The sequence below is a fragment of the Scyliorhinus canicula genome, chromosome 16 (assembly GCF_902713615.1).
Source record: "Scyliorhinus canicula chromosome 16, sScyCan1.1, whole genome shotgun sequence".
NCBI classification, from domain to species: domain Eukaryota; kingdom Metazoa; phylum Chordata; class Chondrichthyes; order Carcharhiniformes; family Scyliorhinidae; genus Scyliorhinus; species Scyliorhinus canicula.
The window spans coordinates 85193688-85207642 of record NC_052161.1 but is presented as its reverse complement, the minus strand read 5'-3'; the positions used below and the strand labels follow the sequence as shown (position 1 = coordinate 85207642).

General features: G+C 59.7%; 1 protein-coding gene across 1 annotated transcript in view; it reads right to left on the bottom strand.

Annotated features, from left to right (window-relative positions):
- The window catches only part of LOC119979701 (gamma-enolase), a 47854-nt gene that overhangs the window by 13038 nt on the left and 20861 nt on the right, over window positions 1-13955 (bottom strand). The window contains exon 6 of the mRNA XM_038822252.1: window positions 12822-13019. Coding sequence (XP_038678180.1) covers window positions 12822-13019 — 198 coding nt within the window. The remainder of the gene's footprint in view (window positions 1-12821; window positions 13020-13955) is intronic.

Genomic DNA, 13955 nt, shown 5'->3' with positions numbered 1-13955 from the left:
CTCGATGGGCCGAATGACCTCCTTCTGCACTGTAAATTCTATGAAATTAACTTCAGCGGATTTTCTCTTTCGCTGGAGAGGATGACAGGTCTGGGAGTAATAAATAAAATTGGAGAACCAACGGACTGGGTGAACTCCATGGAATGCGTAAGGAAACGAAACAATGGGCAGCACGGCGGCGCAGTGGTTAGCACTGCTGTCTCACGGCGCTGAAGTTCCAGGTTCGATCCCGGTTCTGGGTCACTGTCCGTGTGGAGTTTGCACATTCTCCCCCCACAGCCCAAAGATGTGCAGGCTCGGTGGATTGGCCACGCTAAATCGCCCCTTAATTGGAAAAAATGAATTGGGTACTCTAAATTTTAAAAAAAAAGAAACAAAATAATGACTTGAGAATCTGCATGGATCCCAAAGATCTGAATTTAAATATAAAGCGGAAACATTATCCAATTCTGAGAATATCCGGGCGGGTGGCGCAAATCCCGCCCTGTCGCTCCGACGCTGCCACCACGATTCTCCGACCCAGGAAAAAGCCCGCCGGTGAGAATTGCAGAATCACCAGAATCGGCGTGACGTGCTGGTACCTGGGCCGGCTGCAAATCTCCGGCCCGGGTGGGCCGAAGTCCCGCCAAAATCAAAGTCGGTTTTTAATGGCGTCAACAAGCCGTGCTGGCTGGGGGGGGGGGGGGGGGGGGGGGGGGGGGGGGGTGTGTGGGGGTTTGCGGGTGTCCCCAGGGCCGGTGGTGCCGGGGAGGGGACCGGGGTTGATGGGGTGGGGGGATGCCAGGTAGATAGAGACTGGGGGTGCCGGGGAGGGGACAGGGATGCCGGGGAAGGGACCGGGGGCGCCGGGGAGGTGGGGATCGGTGACGCCGGGGAGGTGGGGACTGGGGGCGCCGGGGAGGTGGGGACTGGGGGTGCCGGGGAGGTGGGGACTGGGGGTGCCGGGGAGGGGACCGGGGGTGCCGGGGAGGTGGGGACTGGGGGTGCCGGGGAGGTGGGGATCGGAGGTGCCGGGGAGGTGGGGATCGGAGGTGCCGGGGAGGTGGGGATCGGAGGTGCCGGGGAGGTGGGGATCGGAGGTGCCGGGGAGGTGGGGATCGGAGGTGCCGGGGAGGTGGGGATCGGTGACGCCGGGGAGGTGGGGATCGGTGGCGCCGGGGAGGTGGGGACTGGGGGTGCCGGGGAGGTGGGGACTGGGGGTGCCGGGGAGGTGGGGACCGGGGGTGCCGGGGGGGGCGAGGATCGGGGGCGCCGGGTGGGGCGAGGAGACGGGAGCGCCGGGGAGGTGGGGATCGGAGGTGCCGGGGAGGTGGGGATCGGTGGTGCCGGGGAGGTGGGGACTGGGGGTGCCGGGGAGGTGGGGATCGGAGGTGCCGGGGAGGTGGGGATCGGTGGCGCCGGGGAGGTGGGGGCCGGGGGTGTCGGAGAGGTGGGGATCGGGGGCGCCGGGGAGGTGTGGATCGGTGGTGCCGGGGAGGTGGGGACTGGGGGTGTCGGGGAGGTGGGGATCGGTGGCGCCGGGGAGGTGGGGACTGGGGGTGTCAGGGAGGTGGGGATCGGGGGCGCCGGGGAGGTGGGGATGCCAGGAAGGTGGGGGCCGGGGGTGCCAGGGAGGTGGGGACTGGGGGTGTCAGGAACCGGAGGTGTCGGGGAGATGGGTATCGGTGGCGCCGGGGAGGTGGGGACTGGGGGCGCCGGGGAGGTGGGGATCGGTGGCGCCGGGGAGGTGGGGACTGGGGGTGCCGGGGAGGGGACCGGGGGTGCCGGGGAGGGGGCCGGGGGTGCCGGGGAGGTGGGGACTGGGGGTGCCGGGGAGGTGGGGACTGGGGGTGCCGGGGAGGTGGGGACCGGGGGTGCCGGGGGGGTGAGGATCGGGGGTGCCGGGTGGGGCGAGGAGACCGGGAGCGCCGGGGAGGTGGGGATCGGAGGTGCCGGGGAGGTGGGGACTGGGGGTGCCGGGGAGGGGACCGGGGGTGCCGGGGAGGTGGGGATCGGAGGTGCCGGGGAGGTGGGGATCGGTGGCGCCGGGGAGGTGGGGATCGGTGGCGCCGGGGAGGTGGGGACTGGGGGTGTCGGGGAGGTGGGATCGGGGTCGCCGGGGAGATGGGTATCGGTGGCGCCGGGGAGGTGGGGACTGGGGGCGCCGGGGAGTGGGGATCGGGGGTGCCGGTGAGGTGGGGATGCCAGGAAGGTGGGGGCCGGGGGTGCCGGGGAGGTGGGGATCGGAGGTGCCGGGGAGGTGGGGATCGGAGGTGCCGGGGAGGTGGGGATCGGTGGCGCCGGGGAGGTGGGGACTGGGGGTGCCGGGGAGGTGGGGACTGGGGGTGCCGGGGAGGTGGGGACCGGGGGTGCCGGGGGGGTGAGGATCGGGGGTGCCGGGTGGGGCGAGGAGACCGGGAGCGCCGGGGAGGTGGGGATCGGAGGTGCCGGGGAGGTGGGGATCGGTGGTGCCGGGGAGGTGGGGACTGGGGGTGCCGGGGAGGTGGGGATCGGAGGTGCCGGGGAGGTGGGGATCGGTGGCGCCGGGGAGGTGGGGGGGCCGGGGGTGTCGGAGAGGTGGGGATCGGGGGCGCCGGGGAGGTGTGGATCGGTGGTGCCGGGGAGGTGGGGATCGGGGGCGCCGGGGAGGTGGGGATCGGTGGCGCCGGGGAGGTGGGGACTGGGGGTGTCAGGGAGGTGGGGATCGGGGGCGCCGGGGAGGTGGGGATGCCAGGAAGGTGGGGGCCGGGGGTGCCGGGGAGGTGGGGACTGGGGTGTCAGGAACCGGAGGTGTCGGGGAGATGGGTATCGGTGGCGCCGGGGAGGTGGGGACTGGGGGCGCCGGGGAGGTGGGGATCGGTGGCGCCGGGGAGGTGGGGACTGGGGGTGCCGGGGAGGGGACCGGGGGTGCCGGGGAGGGGACCGGGGGTGCCGGGGAGGTGGGGACTGGGGGTGCCGGGGAGGTGGGGACTGGGGGTGCCGGGGAGGTGGGGACCGGGGGTGCCGGGGGGGTGAGGATCGGGGGTGCCGGGTGGGGCGAGGAGACCGGGAGCGCCGGGGAGGTGGGGATCGGAGGTGCCGGGGAGGTGGGGATCGGTGGCGCCGGGGAGGTGGGGACTGGGGGTGCCGGGGAGGGGACCGGGGGTGCCGGGGAGGTGGGGATCGGAGGTGCCGGGGAGGTGGGGATCGGTGGCGCCGGGGAGGTGGGGGCCGGGGGTGCCGGGGAGGTGGGGATCGGTGGCGCCGGGGAGGTGGGGACTGGGGGTGTCGGGGAGGTGGGGATCGGGGTCGCCGGGGAGGTGGGGATCGGTGGCGCCGGGGAGGTGGGGACTGGGGGTGTCAGGGAGGTGGGGATCGGGGGCGCCGGGGAGGTGGGGATGCCAGGAAGGTGGGGGCCGGGGGTGCCAGGGAGGTGGGGACTGGGGGTGTCAGGAACCGGAGGTGTCGGGGAGATGGGTATCGGTGGCGCCGGGGAGGTGGGGACTGGGGGCGCCGGGGAGGTGGAGACTGGGGGTGCCGGGGAGTGGGGATCGGGGGTGCCGGTGAGGTGGGGATGCCAGGAAGGTGGGGGCCGGGGGTGCCGGGGAGGTGGGGATCGGAGGTGCCGGGGAGGTGGGGATCGGTGGCGCCGGGGAGGTGGGGACTGGGGGCGCCGGGGAGGTGGGGATCGGTGGCGCCGGGGAGGTGGGGACTGGGGGTGCCGGGGAGGTGGCCGGTGGTGCCGGGGAGGGGACCGGGGGTGCCGGGGAGGTGGGGACTGGGGGTGCCGGGGAGGTGGGGACTGGGGGTGCCGGGGAGGTGGGGACCGGGGGTGCCGGGGGGGGTGAGGATCGGGGGTGCCGGGTGGGGCGAGGAGACCGGGAGCGCCGGGGAGGTGGGGATCGGAGGTGCCGGGGAGGTGGGGATCGGTGGCGCCGGGGAGGTGGGGGCCGGGGGTGTCGGAGAGGTGGGGATCGGGGGCGCCGGGGAGGTGGGGATCGGTGGCGCCGGGGAGGTGGGGACTGGGGGTGTCGGGGAGGTGGGGATCGGGGCGCCGGGGAGGTGGGGATCGGTGGCGCCGGGGAGGTGGGGACTGGGGGTGTCAGGGAGGTGGGGACTGGGGGTGTCAGGAACCGGAGGTGTCGGGGAGATGGGTATCGGTGGCGCCGGGGAGGTGGGGACTGGGGGCGCCGGGGAGGTGGAGACTGGGGGTGCCGGGGAGTGGGGATCGGGGGTGCCGGTGAGGTGGGGATGCCAGGAAGGTGGGGGCCGGGGGTTCCCGGGGAGGTGGGGATCGGAGGTGCCGGGGAGGTGGGGATCGGAGGTGCCGGGGAGGTGGGGATCGGTGGCGCCGGGGAGGTGGGGGCCGGGGGTGTCGGAGAGGTGGGGATCGGGGGTGCCGGGGAGGTGGGGATCCGGGGGTGCCAGGGAGGTGGGAACCGGAGGTGTCGGGGAGGGGGCCGGAGGTGCCAGGGACCGGGGGTGTCGCGGAGGTGGGGACTGGGGGTGTCGCGGAGGTGGGGACTGGGGGTACCGGGGAGGTGGGGACCGGGGGTACCGGGGAGTGGGCCGGAGGTGCCGGGGGCGTCGGGGAGGTGGGGACCGGGGGTACCGGGGAGGGGGCCGGAGGTGCCGGGGAGGTGGTGACCGGGGGTGTCGCGGAGGTGGGGGCCGGGGGTGTCGGGGAAGTGGGAACCGGGGGTGCTGGGGAGGTGGGAACCGGTGGTGTCGGGGAGGGGGCCGGAGATGCCGGGGAGGTGGGGATCGGGGTTGCCGGGGAGGGGGCCGGAGGTGCCGAGGAGGGGGCCGGAGGTGCCGGGGAGGTTGGAACCGGGGGTGTCGGGGAGGTGGGGACCGGGGGTGTTGGGGAGGTGGGGACCGGGGGTGCCGGGGAGGTGGGGACGGGGTGTGCCTTGGAGGTGGGAACCGGAGGTGCCGGGGAGGTGGGGACAGGGTGTGCCTTGGAGGTGGGAACCGGAGGTGCCGGGGAGGTGGGGACCGGAGGTGCTGGGGAGGTTGGAACCGGGGGTGTCGGGGAGGTGGGGACCGGGGGTGTTGGGGAGGTGGGGACTGGAGGTGCCGGGGAGGTGGGGTCAGGGTGTGCCTTGGAGGTGGGAACCGGAGGTGCCGGGGAGGTGGGGACCGGAGGTGCTGGGGAGGTGGAGACCACGGTGCCGGGGAGGAGGGGACCGGGGTTGTCGGGGAGGTGGGGACCGGGGTTGCCTTGGAGATGGGGACCGGGGTTGCCGGGGACCGGGGTTGCCGGGGAGGTGGGGATCGGGGGCGCCGGGGAGGTGGGGATCGGTGGCGCCGGGGAGGTGGGGACTGGGGGTGTCAGGGAGGTGGGGATCGGGGGCGCCGGGGAGGTGGGGATGCCAGGAAGGTGGGGGCCGGGGGTGCCAGGGAGGTGGGGACTGGGGGTGTCAGGAACCGGAGGTGTCGGGGAGATGGGTATCGGTGGCGCCGGGGAGGTGGGGACTGGGGGCGCCGGGGAGGTGGGGATCGGTGGCGCCGGGGAGGTGGGGACCGGGGGTGCCGGGGAGGTGGGGACTGGGGGTGCCGGGGAGGTGGGGACTGGGGGTGCCGGGGAGGTGGGGATCGGTGACGCCGGGGAGGGGACCGGGGGTGCCGGGGAGGTGGGGACTGGGGGTGCCGGGGAGGTGGGACTGGGGGTGCCGGGGAGGTGGGGACCGGGGGTGCCGGGGGGGTGAGGATCGGGGGTGCCGGGTGGGGCGAGGAGACCGGGAGCGCCGGGGAGGTGGGGATCGGAGGTGCCAGGGAGGTGGGGATCGGTGGCGCCGGGGAGGTGGGGACTGGGGGTGCCGGGGAGGGGACCGGGGGTGCCGGGGAGGTGGGGATCGGAGGTGCCGGGGAGGTGGGGATCGGTGGCGCCGGGGAGGTGGGGGCCGGGGGTGTCGGAGAGGTGGGGATCGGTGGCGCCGGGGAGGTGGGGACTGGGGGTGTCGGGGAGGTGGGGATCGGGGGCGCCGGGGAGGTGGGGATCGGTGGCGCCGGGGAGGTGGGGACTGGGGGTGTCAGGGAGGTGGGGATCGGGGGCGCCGGGGAGGTGGGGATGCCAGGAAGGTGGCATGAGTGGATTTGATCAAACATTTGTGCAAAGTTTTTGTAGCGTGGTTGCTCCACTGACGGACTTGCTGAAGAAACGTTGAACATTTCAGTGGATAGCGGAGTTTCAACAGGCATTTGACAGCCTGAAAGCTGTGCTAACCAATGCTCCTGTGTTGGAGAATTACAAGGGACTCTGATCAGATTGAACTGTAGTATCTGACTTTAAAGAGACATGCCGAGGCGTAGAGAAATGGATAGATCGTGCAAAGACCTTCTTGTTCAAAGAGACTGTCAATAGAGAACGATTCCAGTTGGAGGAAGAAGAACAAAAATGGACTATGTTATTATTAAATATTTGCATGTTTTGTTTTGTTAAAAAAAACACATATCCATTGTCTATTTTTCTTAAAGGATAGTGAAAAGGTGAAAAATGAAACCATCTTGAAGTTGATGGTTTATTTTTTTTCTTGGGGGGAGGTGTCATCGGAATGTCATTTTAAGAAATGTTTGTCTGCTCAAGTAGCTGCAGTGATGTCAGAGTGTGGGTGTAATTTTGATCTCTCTGCCATCTAAAGACTATCTCTAGCTCATTTGGTGAATTCAGAGTGATAACTGCTCTCAGTAGAGAATTTAAACCTGATTATGTGCTTCTGTAAAAAGAGTTTCTTGTCTTATGGATGTTAAAAGGAAAGTTTAAGGATTAATTAGAGTGTAGTATTCTTTGGGGGATGTATTCGAATTGATGGTTGCTAAGATGTTCACTTATGTTATATAAAAGGTTAACTGAGTTCATAGAATAAACATTGGTTTGCTTTAAAAAATACTGTTAGATTTCTGCTGCACACACATGCAGAGTGGGCCGTGTGCTCCCCATACCCCAATCTCGTAAAAGTTGTAGGTCAGGTGATCTCCATGATATACTTTGGAGTTCTCTAAACCCTGGCCCATAACAATTCAATCTTATATACACTGCAGGAAAATATGTCGTAGTCGCTGATGCATTCTCACAGATATGGTAGAAGAACGATGCATGAATGAGGATATCCAAGTACACGTAAATCTTGTGACAGAGACACTGTCAGTGTCCGATGAGAAATAAAAGTTGATTAAAGAAGAAACCGAAAAGGATGAAGTGCTACAAAGGATCATAAAACATCTCAGTGAGGGTTGGCCAAAAGGATCCTGCTCCAAATGTCAGAATGTAGGAGCGGAACTCAGTGCAGCCAATGGATTCTTCCATCGGCAGAACAGGATTGTCATACCCCATTCTCTAAAGATCTCTGATTCTACAGAAGGTTCATGAGGGACACTTAGGCATTGAAAAACGCAAACGAAGAGATAGAGACACGGTATACTGGCCAGGTATAAATCTAGATATTCAGTGGATGATGGAAAACTCTGCAACTTGTCAGAAATTTCAGTACAAACAACAAAAAAGAACCAATGCAGCTGGGCAAAATAATAACCATTTTGTGGCAGAAAGTGGGAATAGATCTTTCTATACAGCAGGAAAAGAATACCTGTTGTAATCAACCGTTCCTCTAGCTTTCCAGATGTGGTACAACTAGCCAGTTCGCCAGCCAGGTGTGTTATCAAACATACTAAGGACATTATTGCTCATCATGGAATACCTCAAATTGTCATGAGAGACAGTGGCCCGTGTTTTAGCAGTCATGTATCGACAAAGATAGTGGCCAGGAGTCTCCGATCCCGCACCGGGTCGGAGAATTACCGGAGGGCGCAGGGATCGCGCCAAGCCGCTCCGACACTTGGCTGCCGATCGTCCGGCGACCGGGGAATTGGCAGCAATGGCGCCCGCGGAGTCGCCGCCGAGCCGGTCGGGGGCCGATTAAATTGCCCCCCCCCCAGCAATTCTCCGCGCCTCGACGGGCCGGATGCTGTAGGGTTCGGCCGAGTCCCGCTGGCATGCGTTACATATGGTCCTACCTGGCGGGACCTCGGAGTTCTGGCTGCGGGGTCCACCCTGGTGGGGTGGGGGGGGCAGATCTGACTCGGGTGGGGGGGTGGACTCCATGGTGGCCAGGCCCGCGATCGGGGTCTACCGATTGGCGGGCGGGCTAATTCCGGGGGGGGGGAACCTATGCTCATTCGCGCCGGGCCCCTGTAGGACTCCGCCATTCTGCCCGGGGGCCGGCACCGAGACGACAACCTACGCACATGCGCGGACCCGTGACGCGCATGTGTCTACCCGCGCGGCCATTCGGCCCATCGAGTCTGCACCGGCTCTTGGAAAGAGCACCCTACCCAAGCCAATACCTCCACCCTATCCCCATAACCCAGTAACCCCACCTAACACAAAGGGCAATTTGGACCCCGAGGGCAATTTAGCATGGCCAATTCACCTAACCTGCACATCTTTGGACTGTGGGAGGAAACCGGAGCACCCGGAGGAAACCCACGCACACACGGGGAGAACGTGCAGACTCTGCACAGACAGTGACCCAGCCGGGATTCGAACCTGGGACCCTGGAGCTGTGAAGCATTTGTGCTAACCACTATGCTACCGTGCTGCCAGCGTCAACATTTGGCCGGGATTTCAGAGAATCCCGGCCATGATTTTCGACACATCACATCTAGTCCTCTTTATCCACAATCCAATGGGAAGGCTGGAAAAGGTGTTTACATTGTGAAACAGTTACTCAAAAAGCTATGGACAGCCGGGAAGATCCATATCTCGCATTAATTAGCTATTGAGCAGTACCATTGATTAATGGGCTGTCACCTTTACAATTGTTAATGAATCGGCAACTCAGAACCACCTTACCGTATAGTTCACAGGAGCTAATTAATCGGAAACTCATGAAAAAATTTGAATTTCAAAAAAGGAGGCAGAAGAAATATTGTGGCAGATCTACAAAATGTCTGCAACCTTGTAGTTAGGGTGTGGAATGGACTGCCTGCTGTGATAGCGCAGTCGGACACTTTAGGAACTTTCAAGCGGTTATTGGATAGGCACATGGAGCACTCCAGAATGACAGGGAGTGGGATAGCTTGATCTTGGTTTCGGACAATGCTCGGCACAACATCGAGGGCTGAAGGGCCTGTTCTGTGCTGTCCTGTTCTATGTTCTTTTGTAAAAGATGACACAGTCAAGATAGAAGATCCTGAGTGTGCAAAGGTAATACAACCATCAGGTCCACAATCATACATCACCGTTACGCATCAAGGACATGTCCTACAAAGAAGCAGGTGGGCCTTGCTGAAGGTTCAGCAACCCGTTGTTTCTGATCCACTGGATGACGAAGAGAACAATCTCAGGTAACCTGAACAAGCGCAACCTCAGCACACAGGAACAGTACAAAGTCTAACAGTGCAAAGCACAGAGACGCAGCAAGAACAAGTTTCAGAAACATCTGAATGGCAGTCGAATGCACAGATTAAACCAGCACTTAGAAGGTCGACAATACACAGTAGAAAGCCAGACAGATTGAATTTGTGATGGGCATTTAATCCTTAATTAAGTAGAGCATGATGCATATCATATGTAGTATTATTTTAAATAATGTATGTAAATATTATTCATTTCCAAATTAAAGAGGATGTGATGATAAGCATAAACAGTTATGTAAATATTAACAGATACGACCTCCAACCAGCAGATGGCAGTATAAAACAACCACGTGACTCTGCAACCTTGGGGAGTCTGGAGATAGTCGTCGTAGTGGATAGTCGCAGTGGGATAATTTGATAATAGTAATTTAATAGTTAGTAGATTTTGATAATTTTCTATTGTTATCTGAGCCACGTTATTGTTCAACAATACCCGAGGCCTTGTTCATCGTGGCCGGGGGTTTCAACAAGGCCAACCTCAAGAGTGTACTGCCAAAATTCCACCAGCTCCTGTCTCACCAGGGGCGACAGCACTCTTGACCACTGCTACTCAAAAATCAAGGGTGCCTACCGTTCCATCCGCCGACCACAATTTGGGAAATCAGATCATCCTTCTCCCAGCATACAAGCAGAAACTCTAGCGGGAGAATCCAGCTAAGACGGTTGTGCAGTGCTGGTCCGAGGAAACAGAAGAGCTCTTACGTGACTGCTTGGCGACAGTGGATTGGTCCATATTTAAGAACTCAGCGACCAACTTAAATGGGTATGCCTCAACCGTCACAGACTTCATCGGCAAATGTGTGGATGACTGCGTGCCAAAGAAAGCAGTACGTATATTCCCCAACCGGAAACATGGCTCAATCGCGAGATTGATTCCCTACTGAAGGACAGATCTGAGGCGTTCAAGTCAGGTGACCCTGACCTATACGAGAAATCCATGTACGACCTCCGCAAAGCCATCCGAGATGCCAAGAGAGAATATCAGACCAAGCTAGAGTCACAGACTAGTGTTACAGACTCTCGGCGGTTGTGGCAAGGCCTAAACAACATAACGGGCTACAGAGCGAAGCTGAGCAGTATCTCTGGCAGCAGCGCACCCCTCCCTGATGAACTCAATGCATTCTATGCTCGGTTCAAGCAGGAAACCATCAAACCGCTGTTGAGCGGCCCAGCAGCCCATAACTCACCCATACCCACCATCACAGCTTCCGAAGTCAGATCGGCCTTCCTGAAAGTGAACCCTCGGAAGGCAATGGGCCCGGACGGGATCCCTGGCCGTGCACTAAGAGCCTGCGTGGACCAGCTGGCAGATGTGTTCGCGGACATCTTTAACCTGTCCCTACTCCGCTCCGAGATCCCCACCTGTTTCAAGAACCAGGCAACGTGCCTCAATGACTACCGCCTGGTGGCCCTGACTTCAGTTGTAATGAAGCACTTTGAGAGGTTGGTCATAAAGCGCATCACCTCCATACTCCCAGAACGCCTTGATCCACTGCAGTTCACATACCGCCACAACCGGTCCACAGCAAACGCCATCTCCTTGGCCCTACACTCATCCCTAGAGCATCTCGACAACAAGGATTCCTACATCAGACTCCTATTTATTGACTACAGCTCCGCCTTCAACACCATAATCCCAGCCAAGCTCGTATCAAAGCTCCAAAACCTAGGACTTGGCTCCTCACTCTGTAACTGGATCTTTTACTTTCTAACCTACAGACCACAATCAGTAAGAATGAACAACAACACCTCCTCCACAATAGTCCTCAATACTGGCGCCCCACAAGGCTGCGTACTTTGCTCCCTACTATATCCCCTGGACACACACAACTGCGTGGAAAAATTTAGTTCCAACTCCATCTACAAGTTTGCTGACGATACGACCATAGAGGGCCAGATCTCGAATAACGACGAGTCAGAATACAGGAGGGAGATTGAGAACCTAGTGGAGTGGTGCAGTGACAACAATCTCTCCCTCAATGCCAGCAAAACTAAAGAGCTGGTCATTGACTTCAGGAAGCAAAGTACTGTACACACCCCTGTCAGCATCAACGGGGCTGAGGTGGAGATGGTTAGCAGTTTCAAATTGCTAGGGGTGCACATCTCCAAAAATCTGTCCCGGTCCACCCACGTCGACACTACCACCAAGAAAGCACTACAGCGTCTATACTTCCTCAGGAAACTAAGAAATTCAGCATGTCCACATTAACTCTTACCAAGTTTCACAGATGCACCATAGAAAGCATCCTATTTGTCTGCATCACAGCCTGATATGGCAACTGCTTGGTCCAAGACCACAAGAAACTTCAGAGAGTCGTGAACACAGCCCAGTCCATCATACGAACCTGCCTCCCATCCATTGACTCCATCTACACCTCCCGCTGACTGGGGAAAGCGGGCAGCATAATCAAAGACCCTTCCCACCCGGCTTACTCACTCTTCCAACTTCTTCCATTGGGCAGGAGATACAAAAGTCTGAGATCACGCACGAACAGGCTCAAAAACAGCTTCTTCCCCGCTGTTACCAGACTTCTAAACGACCCTCTTATGGACTGACCTCATTAACACTGCACCCCTGTATGCTTCACCCGATGCCAGTGTTATCTAGTTACATTGTGTACCTTGTGTTGCCCTATTATGTATTTTCTTTTATTTCCTTTTCTTTTCATGTACTCAATGATCTATTGAGCTGCTCGCAGAAAAAAACCTCAGTACACATGACAATAAACAAAATCTAAAACCCAAATCAATAAACTTTCAACTAGTCACGAACTAGATGTTCCCTAGTGCATTGATTCCTACCAGCCAAGCACGAGAACATAACAGGTTTGACAAGACATGCCCGAAGGTTAAACCCATCATTGAGCAAAGTCAGGCTAATTTCAGATGAAGCCTGACATGACGTTGGAGGCTTAACTGCCTGAAAGTTACTCCCCACGTGACTGAATTTAGTCAGGCTAACTCCAGATTAGGCTTGACATGGACCCCAAGCGTTAGGGTTAGGGTCTGCCCTGACTATTATTCCCCATATTGACTGAAATCTCCAGACTAGGCCCTGTGTGCAGCTCCACACAGGCAGTCACCCGAGGTCGGAATCAAACCTGGGTCCCTGGCACTGTGACGCAGCAGTGCCACCATGTGCCACCCTGAACATTAATCCTCACATTGACTGAATTGAATCGTGCTAACTCCAGGTTTAGGCCCAACATGGGGCCTGGCAAGAATCCCAACATTGACCAAAATTAGGCTAATTCTGGAACAGGCCAGATATAAAGCCTGCAGCCTGTCTTGTTCGTCTCTGCATTGACCGAAAACAGGCAGGCTCCACCAGCCCCGACATGGAGCCTGCAGAGTCTTGCCCGAACGTTAATGCCCATGTAATCAGCCGACCTCCAGAACAGGCCCAACAGAGACTCACTCCGTCCACCGACGTCGACTCTTACCTGGGTAATCGCGGATAAACGTCCTGTAGAGATCAGCCAGCTCGTCAGGAGAGATGTAACGGTCGGGGTCATCAGGGGATTTGAAGTCCAGGTCATAGCGTCCGCCCTTGTAGAACTCGGAGGCAGCGACATCCATGCCCACCACTACCTTGTCTGTGTAGCCGGCCTTGGCAATGGCGCTCTTGATCAGGTCCAATGCTGCGTGGGAGAGAGGGAGGGAAGGAGAGAGAGATATATAGAGGCAGAAACAGAGAGAGAGAGTGAGTGAGAGCAAGAGAGAAAGAGACACACAAAGAGGGAAAGACAAAGAGGGAAGACAGAGAGGGAGGGAGAGAGAGAGACAGAGAGAGACAGAGACAGAGTGAGATGGACAGAGAGAGAAAGAGCGATAAAGAGAGACAGGCAGACAGAGGGAATGAGACAGACAGACAGAGAGAGAAAGAGAGAGAGAGACAGGCAGACAGGGAGGGAGAGAGATAGACATACAGAGAGAGAAAGAGAGAGAGAGAGAGACAGGCAGACAGGGAGAAAGAGAGAGAGAGACCGAGACAGTGGGAGAGACAGAGAGAGAGGGAGTGACAAACAGAGAGGGAGTGACAAACAGAGAGGAGTGACAGAGAAAGAGACAGACAGAGAGACAGACAGACAGAGAGAAAGGCAGAGAGAGAGGGGGACAGAGAGGGGGAGAGCGAGGGAAAGAAAGGGAAAGAAAGGGATGGACAGAGAGACAGCGAGAGAGACAGAGAGGAGAGAGGGAGAGGGTAAGGCAGGAGGAGAGTGAGCGGGAGAGGGAGGAAAGAGGGAGGGAGGGGGAGAGAAAGTAAGAGAGAGGAGAGAGGGGGAGAGAGAAAGAAAAAGAGGAAAGAGAAACAGAGATGGAGACAGAGGTTCAGAAAGACAGAGAGAGGCCCAGAGGGAGGGATACAGGAGAAGGAGGGTAGATAAAGAGAGAGTGATGGAGAGGGAGAGAATGAGAGGTGGAGGGACGGAGTGATTGTGATAACAAGATGGGGGAGTGGGGGAACGGGTAGAGAGGGAAAGTGACAGAGAAATAGAGCAAAAGGGGGGGGGGGTAAAAGAGAGTGAAGGGGGGGGGGAGAGAGAGCGAGAGGGGAGGGGGGAGAGAGAAGGACA